The sequence below is a fragment of the Meleagris gallopavo genome, chromosome 5, assembly GCF_905368555.1.
Source record: "Meleagris gallopavo chromosome 5, MGAL_WU_HG_1.1, whole genome shotgun sequence".
Lineage (NCBI taxonomy): Eukaryota > Metazoa > Chordata > Aves > Galliformes > Phasianidae > Meleagris > Meleagris gallopavo.
In genome coordinates, this window is record NC_139408.1 from 50,255,989 (window position 1) to 50,279,330 (window position 23,342).

General features: G+C 43.6%; 3 protein-coding genes across 13 annotated transcripts in view; 1 reads left to right on the top strand and 2 right to left on the bottom strand.

Annotated features, from left to right (window-relative positions):
* Nucleotides 1-244: 244 nt before the first annotated feature.
* On the bottom strand, nt 245-8,930 carry XRCC3 (X-ray repair cross complementing 3). Its single transcript, XM_085225720.1, has 8 exons — nt 8,781-8,930; nt 8,442-8,510; nt 7,964-8,101; nt 6,934-7,146; nt 3,823-3,977; nt 2,164-2,376; nt 1,732-1,778; nt 245-1,148 (listed from the first exon to the last, which is right to left on the bottom strand). Exons 2-8 carry the CDS (start codon nt 8,494-8,496, stop codon nt 926-928), a joined length of 1,044 nt encoding a protein of 347 aa, XP_085081846.1. The 5' UTR covers nt 8,497-8,510; nt 8,781-8,930; the 3' UTR covers nt 245-925.
* Nucleotides 8,587-20,082, top strand: ZFYVE21 (zinc finger FYVE-type containing 21). 3 transcript variants are annotated; one of them, XM_085225718.1, is made up of 8 exons: nt 9,430-9,625; nt 12,736-12,786; nt 14,374-14,542; nt 16,588-16,663; nt 16,786-16,877; nt 17,634-17,687; nt 18,978-19,120; nt 19,336-20,082. In XM_085225718.1, the coding sequence occupies exons 1-8, from the start codon at nt 9,494-9,496 to the stop codon at nt 19,369-19,371; spliced, it is 753 nt and encodes a 250-aa protein (XP_085081844.1). In that variant the 5' UTR covers nt 9,430-9,493; the 3' UTR covers nt 19,372-20,082. The 3 variants fall into 3 exon arrangements, with proteins under 3 accessions (XP_085081843.1, XP_085081844.1, XP_085081845.1); XM_085225719.1 differs by lacking the exon at nt 17,634-17,687 and having other exon boundaries at nt 9,434-9,625; XM_085225717.1 differs by lacking the exons at nt 16,588-16,663; nt 16,786-16,877; nt 17,634-17,687; nt 18,978-19,120; nt 19,336-20,082 and having other exon boundaries at nt 8,587-9,625; nt 14,374-14,519.
* A 438-nt stretch (nt 20,083-20,520) lies between these two features.
* PPP1R13B (protein phosphatase 1 regulatory subunit 13B) overlaps nt 20,521-23,342 on the bottom strand; it is a 63,763-nt gene continuing 60,941 nt past the window's right edge. For all 9 annotated transcript variants that reach the window (XM_085225707.1, XM_010711961.4, XM_010711960.4 and 6 more), the window contains 2 exons: nt 22,739-22,938; nt 20,521-22,074 (listed from right to left, as the gene is read on the bottom strand). In XM_085225707.1, coding sequence (XP_085081833.1) covers nt 22,033-22,074; nt 22,739-22,938 — 242 coding nt within the window. In that variant the 3' untranslated portion in view covers nt 20,521-22,032. The remainder of the gene's footprint in view (nt 22,075-22,738; nt 22,939-23,342) is intronic.

Below are 23,342 nucleotides of genomic sequence, written 5' to 3' on the forward strand. Positions count from 1 at the left end.
ACATAATGTGTGTGTGTGTGTGTGTGTGTGTGTGTGTATATATATATAATTGCAATTCACCAACTATTACTATAGGATGAGCAATGTACCTGACAAATTTACTGGGAGCTGGGCCAGCAAGCTGGAGAATAATTCTAGTGGTAGCTATGCTGCATGAAACATCAGGATTTGAAGACTGAGGTACTCGTGGCTATAAGCTATTGCAATCTGATGTATTTTTTCTTTAGATTGAGTACACAGAGACTTAAAAGCTTCATCGTTGGGTTTTATTTTAAAAAACAATTTAAAAAATTATTGTGGTCACTTATAAATGCAGATTGGGTAACCTGGGGAGAAGGGGTGAGATGGGAGAGGGAAAGGGAAATGTGTGAAATCTTAACACTATATGATACAAGTGAGCGTCACCCACTGACCACAGCACACACCCACCAAACACAGTAAGTTTTAAGGCCTTTGGAAAGCGTGGACGAACAAGTTCATCTGGCTGTTCTTCACCCTGAATGCAGCAACGATTAGAAAAAGCACCCAGAGTAATTAGTCTTGAGGCCAGCAGGAAAAGATGTAATAAATAGCACAAAGATGGGAAGAAAACCATACAGAGCTCTGATAAAAGTCTCTGAGGAGAGCAGTGGCTGCGTGGATGAAAAGAGCTGAAGGTGCTGGTTAGCCCTGCACTAAGGATTGTTCTCCAAAACATTTATCTCACAAGGAGAGGCTGGTGAACTTATATCCAGATACAAAAGGAGCATCTTCGCACAATGTAAAAAAAAAAACAAAAAACAACTTAATGTTGTTTGCATATCACCTTTTATGTATTTCAGCATCCCTTTCTCTGCTCTAGGAAGAATTTCATTTTACTAATGCTTCCTGAAACAAAGCAGGTTCAATGCACTTTTGGAACAGGCTACTATACTGCAGAAAGAACTTACTTCATTCCTTTCACACCTTCCAATCTTACTGTATAGCAGCAGAAGGATGGAGGTAGATGAGGAGCAAACACTACTCTTAAAGTCCTCACGCTTGCAGGGTGGTGTGACACAGCTCCAGGTGTTGGTTCAGGTTGTGGCACTCTGCTGACCATCAGTCTCATTAGCAGCTGATTTGCCCAGGTTATTCCGAGTGCTGGAAAGACTCTGCTGTCAGCAGTACTATAAAGAAAGCAGTACAGATTTCTGCATATATGAATTTCATATGGAATATCTTGGCTTCTGTTGGAACAAAATTTCATTAGTATTGCTCTACTGAAACACACTTGATGTAGCTCCCAGTTTATCTAATGTATCAAGCTTAGCAGGATTCAAACAAATATATGTGCTTGAATCTCATTAACATCTTGATGTCAGAAGGTACTTGGACCATTTTCCTTAAGCAACAAAAACAATCCAGAAGGCTTGGCTGCTGTTTTTCTAAGCAGACAGAAACTGCATGCAATTCTACCAAAGAGGAGAGACACAAAAACCCTCTTGTGCAGTGAGTACAGCAGTGTTGCAGGGAATGCAGGGAACCTGGCCCTGAACTTGCTGCTGAGGCATTACTACAGAACCGCTCATGGTGGTTTCCTCTACTGTACAGCACAACAGCTGTTATTGCCACCAACAAATTCAGTACTGCTGCATAAATGCACCACTGCTGTTAGTGTGCAGAAGTCGTTTGTGCTGGAGCTGCAGGACGGCACAGTGGTTAAATGCTGCCCTGTACAACTCTGTTACATTTCTGTGGTGGATGACTCACCTGTAGCCACACTGCACAGCTTCTGACTCACTCACAGCATCGGTCACCTGAAGCAGAACAACATTTGTAGCTGAGCTGCTCTTATGCATTTGATTTCACTAAACAGAAGGGTGGGGAGCAAAGCCAACAAAATTCAGGTTATGGGATTGTGTATTAAGCCAAGTTAGAAAACCCTCTATTCTTTCAAAGCAAACTAAATGCAACTTCTGCTAGCTATAGCATATATGAATTTAATTTCTTCTAGATAGTGAATTAGTTTAAAACAACAACCAAAAGGCCACCTGTACCATATCACCTCCTCCATTTGTTAGATCCCTCAAGGATGCTCAGAGAGTTAGACTTAGTTCAGAAAACTATCCATCTCCATTCCAACTCTCAGACTCCGCACCCATCAAAACACAGCCTCGAAGGACATCCATTTTGATGCCATACCTGATTAATGCACATTATTGGAGTCCTGAATCTGGTGCTTAAGCCATGGAGCTGTGCTCCAAATGTCTGCAAGTAGCGAGCCTTCAGAACAGAATCTGAAGCTCCAAATTCACATCGAAACAAAGCAGCAATGGAATCGATGACCACCAAGCGCACCGTGCCTCTCGTGAGCAGCAGGGAGAGCCTCTTCGTAATGCAGTTGTGGAAGGTGTCCTGTCCCCAGAATGCAAACAGACAGCATTAGAACAGTTCAGATTTGTAAAATCGAGATGGTGACTACAGCTCTCATCACAGAAATGCAAGCTGGTGGAGTTTCTACTCATAAAACAAGTTTGCAGATTTGAAGTCTCACTATTTTTAGCAGGTATCTTGTGATTTTACATTAAAAAAATGGAGACAAGCTGTGCATGTGCAACCTACTGCAGTTATTTGCAGCTGTTTTAAAGTATGTACAGACATCTTAAAATCTCAAGAATGCAGTAATACAAATCCTGAACAATTCCTGTTTTGTGGGATGGTTCTCACTGCAATACTGGGAACTCAAGACCAGCATTAAACACCCCAAACAGAAGTGACTGAACTGCTGTTTCAGTAATTGAACATTGTGAAACCACCAAACATGGCAGTTGTAGCAGGTTGAACACAAATAGTCTGCAGTATGCAACTTCTTTCATACAAGTATTAGATGAAAGGGTCTTGCAGCCCACGGTCTACAGCAGCTGAATACAAAGGAGAGGAAGCACATGGTGACAGTCTCCGCTTCTGGCCAACTTGTTTCAGTGTGGCCAAAAAGGTGATCATGTGAGTCTCGGTTCTTCTGATTGCTGCCACTTCAGCTCTCCAGCTTTTACAACTGAATTGTGATTTTGAGTCTGATTTGCAGTAGGATCCATTCTTTCACACTAACTGTGGTTTTTTTGGTTGGTTTCTTTTTCCCCCTCAAAATCATAGACATTATAACATCAAAGACATTTGATTTTTTTTAAACGAGGGGAAAAAAGCCCCCTGTGTATCCTGATACACACACGTACACAAACAGAATCAATGCACTGCAATATGTGAATTGTAATCATCTACCATACAGCTGCTTCACTTCCCAGTGAGCAACGTTTTACCTTTTCTCCAACAACTGGAATGTTCCAACAAGTGCTACTTTTGAGCCTTACAGAAAACAAAACTTTCAGTGTTCCATCAGTAAACAGTGTACTCACAGCCACTGAAGGATGACAACCTAAACGGCAAGAAGGCAGCACTTTTTCCTTCTAAAATACTATGAGTCTACTGGAGAGGTGCAGCAAGACAGCTGCATTGCAGTTATGCTGTGCATTACTTATTCTAGGCACTGGTTTTTGCATTCTTTCCTTCTAACTGTCACATTTTCAGTTTACTCTGGTGTTGTACTGCAAGTTACTCTGGATACACAGAGCACCTTCTGCATATTTATTGATATTCTGTCTCCAAATTCAGTGAAGGAGCTGCAATAAAACTGTGTCCTGTTTTGGCTGAGATTTTCTTTGTTTTCTGAGATTTGCTATGTTTTGGATCTGTGATTAAAATAGCTGGGGATAACACGCAGCTGTTTTGGACTCCTGCAACAAAAACCTCCTCTGGTTACTGGATTACAGCATTGCAATCATGTATTTGTAAGCTGTGACTTACCAGGTCTGCTGCATGCTCAACAAAGATACTGTTCCCAAACCTGATCTTTTGTATGATTTCAGGTGGCACATCTGCACGCAGTTTATGCTGTTGAGCTATCAGCTGTTGCAAACGTTTACTTGGGAATGCATCTTCTGTACAAATGTAGACAGCTCCTGCAATCAAGAAATCATCCTCTGTTACTGCAGCATGACTTTTACACAGACAGTTTTCCTAACGGTACAAAAAACAAAATAAGGAATCAGGCACTCACAAGCTAGGCATACCTAACTGGAAATTCATTTTACTTTTTTGGCACCCATACTGAATTGATGATGAACATCACCACTACCACTGTGACTTTCTTGTAGCTGCCAGGCGCTTTTTGTCTCCTGCTGAGAGTTTTATTTTGTGCTCCCCAGCAATCCACTAGGTGACACTCTTCCTGCATGGCTGCTGAACGTCTGCCTGCCTGGCTGGGACGATGACATGCACTGTAATGTAACCCACAGAGAGCAATAACCCTTCTTTAAAACTGCACATTCGATTCAAAAAGATTATAGTTAATCAATTACACGTGTGATGTATGATGTTCAGTCACATCACACAATCAATGTCCGTAAGTTTTACTGTGGGTTCTGGTTAACGAATGTGTGTTATTACTGAGAAAATTAACTGCACACATCAAAGATGTTGGAGAAAAAAACATGCTATATTTTCTTAATAAAAAGCCTAATTTTCTTTGGCACTAAACTTCTTAGGCTCAGTTCTCCTCAATCCCTCCATAAATTCTTGCAGAAATCACTGCAGCTCATGTACTCCCAGTCAGATTTTCAGTTTCTAAAACATCAGCAAGTCAAGAGAAACCTCTCTAACGAATTTGATGTTACATGTATTCAGCATCAGTATTTGCTCCAATGAGCCAATTATGGCTTGCAACATTGAATTTCAAACTAATGAAAGCCACGCTAACTTGTGCTGAGATATCCTTAGGCTAAAGGAACCCTTGGAGCAAAACATTCTAGACTTCCCAACTACCGTTCTTATTCACAGCTGATTACTTTTAGCACAGCACTTCCTAATTCAGACAGACAGCCATTTCTTTACCACAGATACTGACTTACAGAGAGAGCATCTGCTTTTTAAAAATCAGTCTGACAAAATGATGTCTGACCAAAATGGCGGAAGCGCGTACGGAGCAAAGGAGCCACTGAATTCATGCAGACAAAATGGCGCCCGCTGACATTCATTGACCTTTGCTGAACATTGACAGAGAGCAAACAGTGGCTGTGAGCACAGCGAGGCAGCGGGTGCTGCATTTCAGCAGTGGTCACAGTGGGATCACCACACTGGTGTTGACTGTCATGAGTGCAGCGCACGGCTCTTGTTCGTGGCTGGTGAAAATGCACGGCTGAACGTGGTGACTGTGTTGAAAAACAGCATTTTGTAGCTGAGAATCTGTCCTATCAAACAGTGTTACTTTGCTCATTGTGGCTGCTGTAAGTTCCACAGATATAAATAGGAGGCATTACTTTTGGAGCGAGCTATGCGGCCCAAGAGATTTTTTTCTTCACTCGGCGCAGCCCAGGCAAACCAAAATAACTAAAACTACTCAACTCAGTATCAAAGACTGGTGCCTTATCATGACTCCAAAGCACTGAATACTATTCACATACCTTAAAGGATAGGTAAATTGCCATAACCTAAATAAAAAGAGGAGATTGGTACACAAACAGAAAATCCCATGGCATCCTCCTGTTTACAGCTTATTAGGAAAGCCTCATCACCACCAGCTACACAAGTGTTTTTCATTTCTCAGACGGAAGGTGGGAGATACACTTAAGAAATCGGTCATCCTCAGTGATCCTATAAACATCTTTTCTTACAGTCCCACAACTGGGATGTATTTTTCTTCAGTTTCAACCCCAAACCCTCAAGAATTGCAGGAGATTGTCACACAAAGTAAGAATTTTCAGTCCCATGAGCCCAACCTGCCATGCACCATGCACCAAACCAGCCTGGTTAACGAGAAGCAGTAGCAAACGTTTTTTTCTAATTCAGAATTCTAACATGGATATGTCACATTACATTCATGTATTACTCATGAATATGGGCATGGAAAATAAATTCAGCCAATATGCAACAGACCATAACCGACATTCTCAGAATGGCAGAAGGATAACCTTGAGGCAAAGGATGTCCTAATTTCTTGGTTTACTGCCAGCCTTCTAGAACTGAGAGTTGTAAACAGGATTAGCATGAAGTCAAGCAAAGAAAATACATAATAAATCTATACTGTGTAAAGAAATGTAATTTGACATTTCCATCTAAGGAGGATGGAGACCATCTAGCACTTCCATCAGCCTTCTGCACCTTGCCCACCTCTAAAATGTAGCTGTTCTCAACAAGCAATACCAAACTTGCCTGTTGTACTGGAAAAAAACCTGGAAAAACCACAAAGCCTGAAGTTGGCAATTCACGCTTTGCTGCTACTGTTTAGCATCTAAAAGCCTGCCAAGAGCTCTTACCTTTCACCAAAGCATAACCTTGGAAAATTGGATAAAAACCTGGACTAGGTAAAGTAGCAATTAATTTCTGACCACACTGACAGAGAGACCGAAGGGTTCTAATTTAACTGAAGTGCCCACATTTCAGCACCCCAAATCCCACCACAGAGTGGTGCACGGTGCACTTTAACACGGGAAGGAATTGAACAGAATATATCTGCTTCTGTTCTGATTAATGACATAACTTATACAGAAGTAGGGTCAGCTAAAATGTAATTTCTGCCCATTAAATTAAACCCAGTGCAGCATGGAAGGAAGAGTAAGACTGCTGCCAAATCACACTGACGGCATCAGGAATAAATCCTTCCATGTGAGGGCACTGAGGCCCTGGCACCACTGCCCAGAAAGCTGTGGATATCCCATCTCTGGAGGAGCCCAAGGCCAGGCTGGAGCCTTGGGCAGCCTGAGCTAGTGGGGGGCAGCCCTGCCCATGGCACTGGGGTGAAATCGTGTGGTCTTTCAGGCTCCTTTCAATTCAAAGCATTCTGTAATTCTATCAAGTTCTTACAGACAATACATTCCTCCAAATGGCAAAATCAATCAATATTTACATGTCAATACTTACCCGACTCTAATCCACCGTATCTGTAAGGATACTGCACACAAAGACACAGCTGCAAACCAATCTGAGTCTTCCCAGCAGAACTTTCCCCAGCAAGTTCTGTGATTCCCACTAAAGGAATGCCACCTTTCAACAAGTCATCAAGCACCGAACATCCCAGGCTTAGCTTCTGGCACTGGGAGGACAAACAATCCTTATCTTGGTAGAGCTGAAGTGCTGTACGGTTTTTCAAAGGATTAAAAAAAATAAACAGAAAGAAGGAAAAATTCCCTTAGTATCCTTCTAACGCACAGTGACACAGTACAGATGTTGATGCTGTAGATTTGTACCTACAAGGGTTGCCTCCTTTGTTAATGGGAGAATTCCCCAGCTCAGCCCAGGCTTCCTCACAGAACCTACTGATTGAACGCCTGTTTAAAAACCAAGAAATTACCCTGAACTGAAAAACCTTTTCCTTTCTTTGCCTCTAAGGAGTCTCTATGGGGAGTTACACTCAGGAAAGATCCTGCTGACTGAAACAGCACTGCTGGCATCTGGCCAAGGCCTAAAGCTATATGCAGCCCACAAGGACATAGATTCTGATAGCAGAGCAACCATGAAGCATTTTTGCAGGGAGTGCTATCAGATCCAGCTTCATTTGGAATTAAGTGATCACATAAAATCAGTTTACATAGTTTATAACATACCATGCAAGCTTTTCAACCAGCCTTAGAGCAAAAGGAAATTATTGAAAGAAGGAGGGAAAGAAAGAAAATCTTGTGTTCCTCCAATCAAGTTTTCCAGACTGGAAAATTATTGTGCTGTTTTAAGCTGACTTGATCCCAAAGAACGGCTTTGATAAAATTCCAACTACTTTCAAAGTCCCACAAGGGCTGCCCTTAAGGAATTAAATAACTAACTACAGCATAACTCAACTTTTCACTTTCAGAACCACACCACTGTGTCAGTGAGAAACCAAGCTCATATCTGCTCACCATCACAGTACTTCCAGGTTTACATAGAATGTTTTTTTTTTTTATACTGACTTTATTACCTGTAAGCATACAGTTTTTCCTCAGAGTGCGAGAGACCGTTTTCAGCAAACACTCCACATCTGCACTGGACAGCTTCATCAACCTTTGCAAGTCTGCTCCAGAAAGATTTAACACCTCTTTTATTGATTTTATGTCAGCTGAAACGAAGAGAAGCTTTATAAATACTTCCCACTGCATCGCAGTTGTGCACAAAAGCTTTCTGACTTTGCACTGCTCGTTTCCTTGAAGTTTACCTGCAGCACATTCTGTGCAGGTAACCTTTACTTTGAATGGATCAAAATAATGCCATGGCATTTGGAAAATGACCACTGGCATGGGCGAAAAGCCGTCGCTTCTAATTGCTCCAAACACTTGCTTAGGAAATATTAAATGACCATTCCAAACGTTAGCACAGCCCTGTGTACTGACAGCCAGAGCACGCAGCCCCACGCAGGCAGGCACTACATGACGGCAGCTCACGTCCCCAGGGCGCCTTACCTTTCTTAAGGGCAGCAATCACCTTCGGGTTCAGGTCAAACTGGTCCCAGTCCATGTCCTGATACGGCACTGGGACGAACAGAGCATGAGGGAATTGTTATTTGTTAAATCAGGTATAGACGCGATGAAGCGTAAGCATGATTGAATGCGAACACTTTGTGGGAACATAGCGGATCCCACACTGAAGCACGCCGCGACCGCACCGCTCAGCGCCCCGTCCCAGCGCACCGGATTAGCGCCGGAACCACCTGATGCCGTAAGGCGCGGCACTGTCGCGCGCGCCGCCTTTACGACAGCGGCAGTCGCACGGATACGGCAGGAGGCCGCGCGGGCGCTCACCTGTGGGGCGCGGCGGCTGCCATGGGGCCTGGCGGCAAGCGGAGCGCGGAGGGAAAGACGAGCGCTATTGCTAGACGGCAGCTATTCAACGCGGCATTCTGACGAGAGTTTAAGATCGCTGAAATTATCTGTAGCTACTTCGACCTCAGCCCGGAAGGTCTCCGAACCACTTAGCGCGGCGGACGCCGGCTACGGGCAGCGGCGGAGCCCAACCCGAAGTCACCTCAGTACGTCCCCTCACCGGGCCTTACGACCTCCGCGCCGGAGCCGCCACAGCCAATCGGCGGGCAGCCCGCTCGCGACGTCACCGGTTGCCGGCCTATCAGAGCGCCACACGGCCCGGGCTCCCCGGCGCAGCCAAGGACCGGGCGGGGCGCCCTCCGCTCCTGCAGGGCGCTGTTCCGGGAGGCTGGGCGGGGAGCCCCTCATTTCCGGGCCTCGAGGCCGGCCTCTCGTTCTGCGCACGCGCAGCGAGCCCCCAAAGGGGCGAGGAAGGAATAAACACGCCCGCCTTCAGCCGCGAACGAGGCAGGATTGGTTGGAAGTGTGCGGGCGGTCTCTATTGGTCCTCTCGAGAGGGAGGGCGGGGACCGGCGATATGCCGCTTCCTATTGGCCTAGCGCCGCGCCCGTCCCGAGCGGGCCGCGCGGTCATTGGGTGGCAGCGCTGCCAGTCCCGAGGGGCGAGTAGCGGCGGCGGAGTGTCGGGGGAAGATGTCGGGTTGCGAGGCTCGCGACGCCAAGAAGCTGGTCCGCTCCCTCAGCGGGCTGCGCATGGTGCCCGAGCACCGCTCCGCCCGCAGCCCCTTCGGCCTGGACGAGCCGCCCTGGGTGCCCGACAAGGAGGTACGGGGCCGGGCGGGGATTCTCTCAGCTTGCGCGCCCCCAGGGCCGTCTGCGGGGCCGCGTCGGGCGCAAAGCGCGCGGCTCCGCTTGGCGAGGCTTAACGGGCGCCTTCAGGGCCTCGCTGGGCGATCGGGGCGTTTCCGTCAGCTTTGCTTTTCGATGCTCGTTCTCTGCGATCGCGACGTTCGTCCGGGTTCGGTGTAACGTGCGTCGGTCGTTAGCCGTTCCCGCAGCCCGGTGCTGGCAGGCGCAGCGGCTGTTTATTTAGCGCCACTTGTTTGCTTATTGCCGCCGCGCTGTGGCGTGGACTCACGCCAGCGCATTTAATTGACGTGCGGCCCCGGCTAAGCAGGAGTTTTGATGAGGCTCCGTGAATGTAAGCAGGCAGTCGTTAAGCGGAGCCGTTCCTCCCTTGGCTGGGAACAAGGAAGAAGAGTACCGCCCTGCAGCGGGACGGGGCTCCCGTGCCTCCTGCAGCCCGGATCTGCACTGTGCGTACCTTGGCCTCTGCTGCCTGGAGACCTGAGGGCTGCCGGTCATTGGGCGTAACTGGAGTGTGGGTCACGCGACGGTTGGGTTGCGAGGGTCCTCAGAGTCCAGCCAGCCCCAACCGTGCCGTGGGCTGGCAGCCCTCCAGCAGCTCAGGCTGCCCGGGGCCCCATCCAGCCCGGTGCTGGGCACCTCCATGGATGGTTATATTACACTAAAAGCAATTTCCTCCCTGCCATTGAACGTGGCTTGATATTTCAGCAGTCTCAATTATAGCAGAAGAGTTCCATTAAAAAAAAAAAAGTGCTTTTAACTCAAATATGTAGTGCCATCTTAATTCAACTGAAAGTTGTTTGAAGGTTTGTTCAAGCTAGTTAGATAATATATTTAAGAATTGATGTATCTAAAATGTGTTAATCGCCAATAGAGCTCAACTGGTGATGTTCCTATAGAGGAAATGCTGCAGTAAGAATGCTAGTAGGGTGCAGAGGTGGCTGGAGCTTCCAAGGTCCACCTGTGTCCCAGATCTCACGTGGCTGAGGACATACACCTGTGTGAGGGGAGCTACTGGTGGGGCTCTGGGCTCGCAGCAGAGTGGAGCTGTGCTTTACGTGGCCGTGTCACAGAGCTGCTCTCCTGCTGATAGCAAACTCGTGCAGCTCAGGCAGAGGACTGGTCACATCTGAGTACAGTATTATCAGAAGGCATCTCCCACTGGCATCCTTCTGGCTGGGCGTGTTATGACACCTGTTTTGATGAGCTTGCAAACCTTCATGTTGTCACACAGTCACTGTGTTAATGTGCTTAACCAGGTGTAGGCTTGCATCGCTTCTCACATCAGGTTGTTATTGTATATGCAAATATATGAAGTATAACTATAGCTTCCTGTCTGTCTGCATTGTTCCCACTTCTGTCTGGATCTAAAATGTTGCACTAATTCCTTATCGCACTTCAGCAACTGCATCAGAAGTTCCTCTCGGCTCGTAACCAGTTCTCGTTGCTCCTGCGTTATTACCAGCACCCAACATCTGGTTGCTCTTCCATTTTCATCTTGGTATATGAAATAATCTGATAACATTGATTGTGACATCAATATATTAATAATTTTAATTAATTTTTATTTAATGTCTTATTTTCTATCTTGCTTCTACGGCAGTAGTTTTGACAAGCCTGTGCCTTGAAGACATGAAAAGTAACTCAAGTGCCATGCTTTGTTTTCTGTAAATGTGAACAGACTTAAGCAATCCTGCTTCCCTATGTCACAAGGATGAATGGGAAGGATTTACCTTTAAAGTTGTTCTCCGTTTGTGAGCTGTTCCCAGGCCAAGTTGTGATGCAAATGGGTTCTCATGGTTGTGGTTACTTAAAACTGAAGTGCCAGGAAGGAACAACGTGTTGAAGCTGCTTGGATTGGAACGGTTCAGTACCAAAACCCTGCTGTGATAGCTGCTAGCACGTGCCATTTCCTTCTGATTTATAGCTGCGCTGTGCTTTGGGTGTGCTATCAGAATTGGTCTGGAGGTTAGGAATATTCTACAAAGTCAGAATGAAATGTGAAGAAGGATAGTTCTGTTAGTTGCTGAAGAGCAACTTGTGTACTTTAACCTAATGTTATCTGTGAAACCTATTCAAGATGGGATTTAGAAGAGCATTCTCTCCCTGGTTTGTGGCTTGTGCTTTCTGATTTCTGTCCAGAAATACAGATTTGCTTGAGGAAAATGAATCGGACTCCTGGTAAAATCAGGGTCTTTTGAAATTCTTGCCATGCCCAGCTCCCAAACTATGAAGTGTGTCAAAACTTAAATCAGTAAACCAAGGTCAGCATAGACCAAAACGCGGTATTGGCTGTAGAGCACTACAGAGCAAACCTTGGCACTGCAGGTGCCAAATGCTGGCAGGTCAGTGTCGGTGAGAAGCAGCTTTTATGGAGCCACTGAGAAGGGAGGTGGTTGGGGGTGAACTCAGCTACATGAAACAGTGCAGGAGCACTTCTAGTTCTGTTTTGTGCGGGATTGAGAAACAGCTTCCTGTACCAGATATTGCAGAATAGTTATTTCTGCTCCATTACAGTGACTGCTGCTACTGATTTGTTAAGCCTTTTGTTTCGGTGTGTAAATGCTTTATACAAAACTGGAGTTACAAGAAACTGAAATGTTTCTGGAGATTCTTCTCCTTAGCTGCTATTTTTCTGGCTGTAGCTGTACAACATGGGATGGTGATTGAGAAAGGGACTTCTGTTTCACAGCAGAAATAGACTCCTGAAGCTGCTGTAACCAGAGAGAGTTCTTAGAAGGTGAAGAGTTTGGTATTGAAATGTTATTAATTAGAAGCAAACGGTGATGGCTGTGTGCTAAGCAAATAGCAGTGGCTCAGCCTAGGGGAGGTCACGGAGATGACATTCAGCTGAACTCTGTGATGGCCTGGCTGCAACAGTTTAGGTTCCTACAGCTGTAGGAACTCAGGAAAGAATGCGACTATGAATACATGCCTTTGTGGAAACCCAAACACAAGGAAACGTGTTAAAGATATCTGAAATGCCGTTTTGGCAAGATGCAGTACTCCTGAGGGTGAATGATTTTGGCAAATCTTACAGGTTAACATTAATTTGTACTGTTTTCTAGTGCCCAAGATGTATGCAGTGTGATACGAAATTTGACTTCATAACTAGAAAGGTAAGAGAAATTGACAAAATATAAAGCTTTAACTGTTGCAATGTGCCAGTATGGACTTCTGATATAAAATGTAGATGATTGAGTAGAATTTCATGCCAAGAGTAATGGATGTTATAATAGTTTTCCTTTCTGTTCGGCCTTTTCCGGATAGAGGACGAGTTTTTCTCACTCAGTTCCATTTCTGTGACATTCCTTTAGCTCAGGTTGTGCCACACAGTTTGGCTTTTTTCAAAGTGCCAGGTGCTGCCAGCTGGGTTTGCATGAAAAGGGTGCTTTGGAGCTCATGCTGGAGTGGGCTGCCAACATCAGCACTGACACTGAAACCAAATTAATGAACGCAGTTCTGCTTTCAGAGATGAAATTAGTTGTGGCAGTGTGAACTAACCATGCTCTCAGGTGTAACGAGTTACAGTCTGACATGAAAGAGCTCAGTTGTTACAATGGAGAGAGCTGAAAGCCAGATTGTCCCTCTACAAGCAAAACAGGATCTGTCTCGTGGTCAGAAAACGTTCTGCTGACAGTGGGAGTTCTGCAGCCTCCTGGAAAAGCCAGCACTGATTTTAGCAGAGAGAAACGTTCCTCTGTGTGAGTGCACTGACACTCTGTTAGCGTGTGCTGGTGGAAGTGGGGCTTGAGATGCACTGACATAGTTGACATCAGTGATGTAGATTTTCATCTAAATTGAAGAGAGAAGGAAAGAGAAATCTTAAGGCAGACATAGTAATGGATTGGCTGCAAAGCAGTAATTCATTAAGCTGCTGCGCTTAACTTCTGTTAACTTTGGGAAGTGAATGGAGGTAGCCAAGTGTAGCAGGTACTTCAGAGGACTGCGTAACACTTGAAGTTTAACAGTGATCAGGAGTGCAGCGTATCACTTCCTTGTGTCAAGCATTTGAGGCTTGCTATGAGCCACAAAGCAGGTCCTGCTCGCCTGGGAACACTTGTTCTGACACGAGCTGCTGTCATCTGCTGAGAACTTGCATCAGGAAGAACTGCCAGGGCTCCACACCCCAAGAGTGATTGGAGCAGAAGCCACTTTTTGAAGCTGTGCTGATTTTGCCAGATCAGATTTGAACCAGCATTACAGCTTGGTTGGAGTTGCACTGTGCTGCCTGATGTTTCTGATAGAGAGAGGACTTCAGGTTTAAGCTGTGAAGTTCTGTAGCTTTTTTCATGGGAAACATTTGAGAACAAGTTTAGAGGGAGAACAGAATCTGCAGTAGAAACTTAGAAGGGACCTAGAAACTGTTCTCCATTTTTATTGTCAGTGAGGCAAGGAAGGGATTTACTGCACTTTGGGTAAAATCCTTTCAGTGTCTCATTGGTCTGCTTCAGAGGTGTGTTGTCAGTGCCAGCAAAAGCTTGCAATGCATTTCATTCTGCACACCACTCTCAGGGTTCAGTCTTCAGAGCGTCCTTCCCACCACTACAGCAGTTAATTGCCATTTACCTCTTGGCTGCTGTCCTGCCCCTTCAGTGTGAATATTTCACAGCTGAGAAACTTCTGGTTGTTGGGTAGGAGGATGTTTAATGTAAGAACTTCACCACGTTATTCTGTAAACAAATAAAACATTCTCTCACGCTCAGCATCACTGCCGAAGATGTGGAAAGTGCTTCTGTGACAAGTGCTGCAGTAAAAAAGTGCCTCTGCCTCGCATGTGCTTTGTGGACCCTGTGCGCCAGTGTGCTGAGTGTGCCCTCATCTCACAGAAAGAAACAGAGTTCTATGACAAACAGCTTAAAGTGCTCATGAATGGCAAGTACTGACTGTGTGTTTACGTTGTTTTGATCTCACTTCCATCGATGAAAATGCTGTGTTAAAAAACATCTGATAAATAGCAAGATTAATTCCTTTCATCAAGCTGTTGCGCTGCCATTTTCTGTCCTTAAAACAGTTCCTTGTTGTGTTTCTTGTTTGCCACTTAATTCTGTATCACCAGCTTACTGAGAGATTAAAAAAAAAGTCATTAAAAACAAAGAACACTTGAATGCCTCTGAGGACTGATACGTGTGCGGTTGGCATTTTATTAAAATAGTCCATCTCTTAGCTGCATTTCTGTTGCACTAAATAAGGATGAAAATGCTTAACAACAGAGATTTTGATTTTTTTTTTTTTTTTTTATGAGATTCTGTGCTTTTTTTCAAGCTTTATCTGTGAGCTTGTTCATGGCCTGTGGATATGATTGGTGGCAGGACAGTTCTGCACAGCATTAAAGCCATGTGCAATAAAGGAATTCACATTTCAATTACATTAAAAAAGCTGAGTTTTCAGTTTTGAAATTCATGGCCTTTCGATGGGCTCCTTACTGTTGGCATGTTACAGGTGTGTATAACCAGTATGCTGAACCACTGCCTGATTAGTTCCGAAGGAGATTCTAGGGCCTCGGTACAAGACAGGGAGCTGCTGGAGAGGGTCCAGATGATCAGGGGGCTGGAGCACCTCCCCTACAAAGACAGGCTGAGGGGGCTGGGCTTGTTCAGCCTGGAGAAAAGAAGGCTGTGGGGTGACCTCATTGCAGCCTTTCAGTACCTAAAGGGAGCCTACAGACAGGAGGGGAATCAACTCTTTGAAAGGGTAGATAACAGCAGGACAAGGGGAAATGGTTTTAAGTGGAGGGAGGGGAGATTTAGGTTGGATGTCGGGGAAATTCTTTACAGAAAGAGTGGTGAGGTTCTGGAACAGGCTGCCCAGAGAGGTTGTGGATACCCCATCCGTCCCTGGAGGTGTTCAAGGCCAGGTTGGATGGGGCCCTGGGCAGCCTGGTGTAGTATTAAATGGGGAGGTTGGTGGCCCTGCGTGTGGCGGGGGGTTGGAGATTCATGATGCTTGAGGTCCCTTCCAACCCTGGCCATTCTGTGAAGGGGGTGCGTTCATCCCTGCAGTGCACAAACCATTCATTGATGTGCTGGGCAGGTAATGGTGATGACAATTTTTGAAATACTGAACATTAACCTGAAGATTTTCCTTGAAAAAGTTTGCCCTGCTTGCATTCATGTTATGCAGCCAAAGTGTGGTTACTCGTGGCTTACCGCAGACCCACAGATCTCAGAGCAGTGGTTGTTTTGATGTCCTTGGTAGCTTTGCTGCTGCTGCAGGTCTCATGTCAGCAGCAACCTGTGTGTCTGCATTGAGGGCTCAGCGAGGTGCAGTGAAGTGGGAAGCTGGCAGTGAGGTGAAGCTCTGAAGAATCGTGGCATGGACCATGGAGATGGATCACAGGCCATTTGGCGATGCTGTGTTAGTATTATTTCCCAGGCCAGTGCTACTGGGATTAGGCAACAGAGGGGGTATGAGGTACGGAGGAAATAAAGTGGTAGGCGTGTTGTCTGCTTTAATTTATGAATCACTTCAATACTAAGATGACTTTCTTGATGTCAAAAGAGCTGTTTTAAGCAGGTGGGAAAATAAGACGAAGGCAGAAGTTTGCTGACCTCGCAGTAAGGCTGAGCTGGTCTTCAGCACTGAAAAAGGTGGTGTTTCATCTCTGTTAAGCACACAGCTGACAGTCACAACCTGCTATTGATTCTTCTTTGTAATTTTGACATGATAGCATCCATCTTTGTTTTGGTCATCCTCAAACCTGTTCTCATTTTTCCAGGATTTATCATAGACATAGTCCATATTTCTACAGCATGCGGGTAAAGCAACCTCTAATTGTGAACAGACATGATGCAGAGCATAACCAAAGACTTTATATGTTCAGTGTGCAAGGTGCAGGAAGCAAAAATTAGTTATCCTTTTTGATACTTCCATGTTCCTCCCTAAATACTGCATTAGAATACTGAAGCTTTTCTTCTCAGGTGCTACGTTCTTTGTAACTCTGGGAACGTCGGATAAGTCGGAGCTCATGGTCTGTCGGCTCTCCAACAATCAGAGGTGAGGACAGTTGATAGACATAGCACTTGTGGACACAGCTGTATTATTATACAGTAATCCAAACATTTGATTTGATATTGCTGACAAGAAAATCAATATTTTTTTTTTCTTTTGTTATAAAGATACCTGGTTTTGGATGGAGACAGCCATTATGAGATTGAAATTGTACAAATTTCAACTGTTCAGATACTTACAGAGGGATTTACTCCTGGAGGTAATTTTTTCATTCAATACGAATTAACTGTTAAGAACAATGTGGAGCTGTAATTATTGTTCAAGCCAGACAGTGCATTTCTGGGTTATTAGTAGTTCAGGTGTAAGTGTATTACTTACAACAGTTGTTGGAACAGTGCTGGGCGTGGAAAACCTTCCATGTGGCTGCTGGGATTTTGGGGGAAGCCTCAGAATTCAGAAGTGATTTTAGAGCTCTAAGATGAGAGAATTTCTTGGTAAACCAAAGTAAAGGTGGTCATCTCGTCTGATCCTTTCTCTTGGCTGAACTTTGAGCTCATAGAAGGGAGCTGTCAGTTTGTTTCAGAGTCCAGCCAGGGTTTCTCTTCTGTTTGTACAAACAGTTTAGAGGAGAGTAAGAGAGAAACTGTTTAAAAACATAAAATGGTGCTCTTAATTTCATTCAAGATGAAGGGGCGGCCAAATTAAACTGGTAACATTTTTATCAGAAGGCAGCTACTTACTGCTTCACCTCTTGACACATTTCATAGTATTTCAGGATGAACATGATTTCATTGAAATGAGAACAAATGGGGTCAGGAATTTTAATGATTACTTGTTAGCAACATCTCTGTCACTGCTGGAATCTTTAATTGGACAGTCTATCAGTACAGCATGTACTTGATATTCAAATCAACTGAATGTGTTGCTGAGTTGCTTAATGCTCCTGTAATTTCTTGTTCATTACTCTTCTGATTGCTTTATCTTTTTGCCTGCCTGCCTTCCTTCTTGATGGTAGAAAAAGATACTCACACTTACACCAGCCTTCTGGAGAGCCAGCATATTACTGAAGGTATCACCAGTACCTTTTGTGAGCACAGCTCCCTCCAGCATGCTGTTATGACCCTCTCCCCTCTGCTTTCCTATGCAGTGTCAGCTTATTGCTTGATGCGTGTCTGTTCAACCTAAGACAAGTTATGTTCCAGTACTGATTATTCCTTCTCATCTATCTCGTAAACTGAGAATGATTGTTTTGTAACTCTTTGGAGGAGAACTAAAATACTTGAGTCCTTTTTTTGACCACATGTGCTATTGTCTGCCTCTATAGAGGACAGATGAGAAATTATCTTCAGTGGCATGCAGCTTTGCACATCACCCTCTTTCAACAGAGGTTTCCTGCATTGTGCACACCAGAAATGAGTAATGTATTTCCTGTGTTTTGTTGTCTAGAGCATGGCAGTTAGTTTGACAGGGTAGATGCAGTAGACAGTGATAAAGATGGTGAACTGCAGTCTGTTCCACAAGAGGAGGAAGTAACTGTTTATAAACACTGTGTGCTTTTGATCTCATTCCTTTGACCAAGATGGTCTTTGGCCTCTGGATATGAAGGTAATGGCTTCCAGGACCCTTTCTGCTCACGCAGGCAGTTTTTGTAAAAATGCCCTCCTGTGTATGCGTGCTGTTGCTGTGGCTTTAGTTTCTGCTCTGCTACTTCAGTAAATGAGCTCCCCAACAGAGTGAATGTGAAGCAGCAATGTGCTATTCTAAACAAAGCTTCTGTTCAATTTCTATGCATCTGGTTTGGTTTATCTTAATTTCTATGCAGCTAGAGAGACATAAGCACCTTGTTATTGCACTGTTGTCAGAACAATGTCTTTTGTAAGGGATTTCCTTCAGGAAATAAATGACATTGTTCCCCATTGCCAGGTACTCTTGCCAAATTCCCAAATGCTGCCAGATTTGGATTGAGCAAGGATCCCTATCTGATACTGGTCTGACTGGACACTGATAATTCAGTTTAGAAACTGCAGGCTGTGTTGTGAAACCACGTTATCTATTTGAGACAGATAGTAATACTGAAATACGAGGGTTTTCTCAGTGTGTGCACCAGTGGCTTTTACAAGTTCTGCCTCAGTGATTGCAGGAGAGAAGTAAGCAATACCACGTCTGCCCATTCCACATCCCATTGTCCACCTTTTGTCACTGCTTCCTCTGATGCTGAACCTGTTAGTTCACCTGCAGCTGTCAATGCTTTGAATTCAGTGCTAAGATGCTGTCTCCAAACGTGATTATTACCTAAAAGAGGTTGTGCTGATTTAGTTGGCAAGACATTGCTGTTCAGGATTTCTCTTGTTGTTTTCAGGGGGCAATACCCGTGCCATAGGTATGATTCTGCAGTATAAAGTACCAGGGTCAGAGGAGCTAACACAGATGAAATTTACGGCCAGTGAAGACTTCAGCTCTAACAAGAAGCTGTCAGCAAGCTGGCTGGCAGCTATGCATAAGGTAAGCAAGGGAAGCAAAATTTACAGAAGGATAAAGAAAGTAGTAGCAGTAGAGCATGCAGTCCTTGGGGCTTTTTCTTTTCTGTTATTCTTCTGAATGTGCAGATTTTAAGGCCTTCTTCATAAGAAAACAGAAGCTACAGCTGCTTGTTATGCCTTTAGCTTTATGCTATTTGTGGAGGGAATTTTTTCAGTAATTTTTTGCTTTCATGTTAGGCAACAAAACTTCTTTATGAATCTCGGGACCAGTAAGAAATGAGCAAACTGCCGGCAGCTTGAGAGCAGACACCAGCCTCGGAGGACCCGCATCTCACTTTGTGCTAATTTGACAACTGGTTAACACTTTCTCTTGACTTTTTCTCATTCCAGTGTGGTTCATTATGTAAGAACTGGCAAACACGATGTATTTCTGTTTTGAACCATGAGTATTCACTATAGCGTGCAATATGTATACAATTAATGCTTTAAACAGTCTCACCTTTTAAGACTTTGTATATTTTGTTAAACCTTTATTGCCTTTATTGGCACTTAATATGAAATATGAAAGTGACCTGCACTACAGCTAATGTACAGCACAACTTTTGTAGTAACAATTATATATACTGTTTGCCACAGAAAGCAAACAAAGGTGTATGTCTCTTCTGCAGAGAATAGCTTTTGGGTATAGATCTCAGGTTTTTCCCTCTATCCAAATGTTTAAAATCAATGTACAATAAAATCTGCCTTAGATATGGTTTTATAGAATCCACTTGATTTTTTTTCTTAACATATTTCACCAAATATCACCAAATTGGAATTACATGATCTTGAAACTTCCCTTCTGTAATAACAAAGCTTCCAGAATAATTTTTAGTTTTGTATTTTCTTTTTGGAAACTAGCTTTTGTTAATCTAACTGTAATGCTGTCTGGAATTGTATACATTTTAATGTACAAATATGAATAAATTAATTCACTTATTTAAACAGGAGCTGATACTTACTTTCACAACGTACAGGTGCTTTAGTAACTGCCTGCTACCATCTGAGTGCAGGACCCTCATTTCAGTTTTAAGCCTTGTTAATTTGCTCAGTCCTCTGCCTAAACCTCACGTAGCCAATGTCTCTCTCCTTCCACTGTCCTAGACTGGTAAAAATTGAGTCAGCAAACATAAGAGGCTCAGGTGTCAGCTTTAAGTGTAAAGGACCCTTCAGAGCTTTTCTAGCCAAGTACGAATCTGCTGCAGTTGGAATACCAGAGCTCACAGTGTAAGGTGGTTCAAAATTTACATGGCAAGTCATTCTCTGTATACGGGTACAACAATGAGGAAACCTCAGTCACCAGCCAGCTGGTCTTTTTATGCTGACTGTGAGGAAAGGCACATCTACAGTTGCTACTTGTATAAACTTAAGGGAGAATGCAGCCAACGCCTTAGCAGTACTTTATTGTGCACATTTACATTTTCTCTGCATTAGTGTATCGGAGGCTCTTGAATCATGACATTCATGTAGCAAATTCTTCAACAATAATACCCTTTCACTTTTCACCACAATATATACAGTTAATGCTAACCTGTGGTAAAAGCAAGTTACAGCACTGCAGAAATGGATATATAAATTATACACAGAACTTGTACATGAGGAATTAATCAAATTGCATACTGTTTAATGGGAGAAAATTACAAGAAATATGGCTACAACTTAACTTATAATGGGAAATTCAAAATATACTTTTGGTATATAAAATCATGTACAATTAAAATTCCAGTGAAGTGCTTTTTTTTTTCCTTTTTTTTTTTTTTTTTGCTTGAAACTACAATGTAGTGGAATAGATTATTGCATAACTTGCCTTGGCAACAGATGTAGGCTGCCAAGAACCACAGAAACTGTCCTCAAATTAGCTATTGCCTTTCTTAAACCCTTCTTTATAACAACTCATTTCTTTCTTCTCCTTAAGTCAACATCTCTACACATCTCACTTTCTACTTCTATTCAGTCCTTCATTTTTTCTTCTAGACTGACCTGGGCAGACTTAAAATTATACAGTATTACCCTTACCAGACTCTTACCTTTCTCAACTATTGCACTTTCATCCATGCAGACATACAAATCCTTTAAGCTGCTGCAAGTTCACTATGAATTGTTCTGTCCAGAAAGGACAAACCGCAGTGGTTATCAGGGGAACCTTTACATTAGTAGAGGTAACACTGGTGCTGTAGGCTGAATAATAAGAAAATATAACACCAAGTGAACTATCGTGTAGGGGCTTTGAAAAGTGTACTAATACTGTTGTTTGGTTAGTTTCTCTAGCTTGGTTCTAAATGCAGATTTATACTAGATGCTAGACTATGTAAAGCTTTTGTTGGGGTTGCCTAAACTAGGATGTAAGTGCAAAAGCACGTTAACACTTAATCCTAGCCTTTGTAAAGCTTTGGTGAGTACTTACTGATGAGTGGAATCGGTGAAGATCTTGTGTCCTAGAACCCAAAGAGTTGATGAGTAATGAGAGAACTCAACATTCACTGGCATTGAACAAAACATCCAAAATCCTGACATGGGACAGTTAACTGTGGGGTTGGAGCAAACTGGACAGCTTATCTGCACTTCGCAAATGGCACCTCTGAACATTTAACACAAGAAAGCTCCTACCACACCGAACTTGAACTCAATACATCGCTTTAGACAACAGTTGGCGGAACACTGTAGGTAGTGGAGACACAGCTCTCCTCATCAGTGGTGGGTCACATAGAACAGGATTCATTTACAAACTGCAGATCTTGAAACTCTTGGATGCTGTCCATTTAACAAGAGAAAGCACCATTAAAACTAAGTATCATAGTTTTATTTCTCCGTGTGAAATGATCAAAAACAATGGCTCCAGTGTATGTTTTAAGTTTCCAGTTACCAGCAAGGTGTTGCACTGTTGTACAACTGAATTCAAGCAAGGGTTCGCTGTCTAGGTTTTATTCGTGGATATAACTGTAAAAACAGAATGAAAGGATTAGGCTTTGCATGGTTGACAGCAAATTAAATATACAATCAATTAAGTTATAACTAAAAGGTACTGATGAAACCTGAGTGTTAAAAGAAGTGTTTTGGGGCGTGAGGGCTTTTTAATTTGTTTTTGAGCTACAGCATGTTCTTCGGTGACTTCTGAAAAATTAAACCAGCAACGGCAGGATGCCAAGGGCTGACTTGTTAGTGCAAACAGGAGCAAGTTGCTGCTCTGCAAATAACTTGGTTCTTTTAGTTGAAGATCCCACGGTAGGTTAGGAGATTCTTTTATGGAAATACAGGAGTTCCCTGTCAAGCCCCCAAAAGAGCTCATTTCACACTCTCTGTCCACTTGGTTGGCCTTCAGTCCTGGACTTTTGTGATAGCAGTGTTAAATTTGGCTGAGAGCTGCATAAATGACTTGCCTGAAGCTGCCACCTTCAAGGCTTTTTCCCATTTTTAAGTCGTATAAATGTATGTTTATCTTGTGCCAGGTATTAAAAGCCTTCCTAAGTATCTTCCCGGGCCAAAACTTAGGGCTGCCTAATAAAGCCACCACACTTAAACTGCAGAACATGGAGACGATGACCACAGATCCTACTTCAGGGAGAAGTAAAAAACTGAAGGCAAGTGGTAATTCAGCACTTACCCCAAGAAGATTTTTAGGAACATAGCCTTCTTTATCATTGAGGCGGGCCCACCACCACTCCGTTTCATTGTCATCCTTGCGTCTTAGAATAGTAATGGCATCGCCCTCGTGGAATGACAGCTCATCATTATTCTGGGCTTCGTAATCCCACAGTGCATACACCACTCCTTTGTTCATCACTCCCAACTTTTCCTGCACTCCTGTTAACAAGAAGTTAGCACAGTAGATGGTAATCTATTTTTCCCCCGGAGACTTTTGGTGTGGCTCAAATATTAGTCTCATTATTAACATTTCATACACAATTTTCAACAACAGAAACTTCATAATCTTACTTCTATTCCAAGGAGGACAAAAAGAGTTTGACAACTGTTTGAGCAAAGCAACATTATAGAACTGGTGAATGTTTCTCAAAGGCCTCGGTTCTGTCCCAGAGCTTGCACACACTGCATACAGCACTGCTTGAAGCTTCTGAAAATCTGCACACTGTCAGAGCCTTAATTAAGCTTATCTCCATCACCATAAATTAATGTTTTTTCTGCTCCATCAAGGTGCTTTCCTTGCAAAATATCTTAGTAACTAAGCACATTCTCTAATTATTCATAAT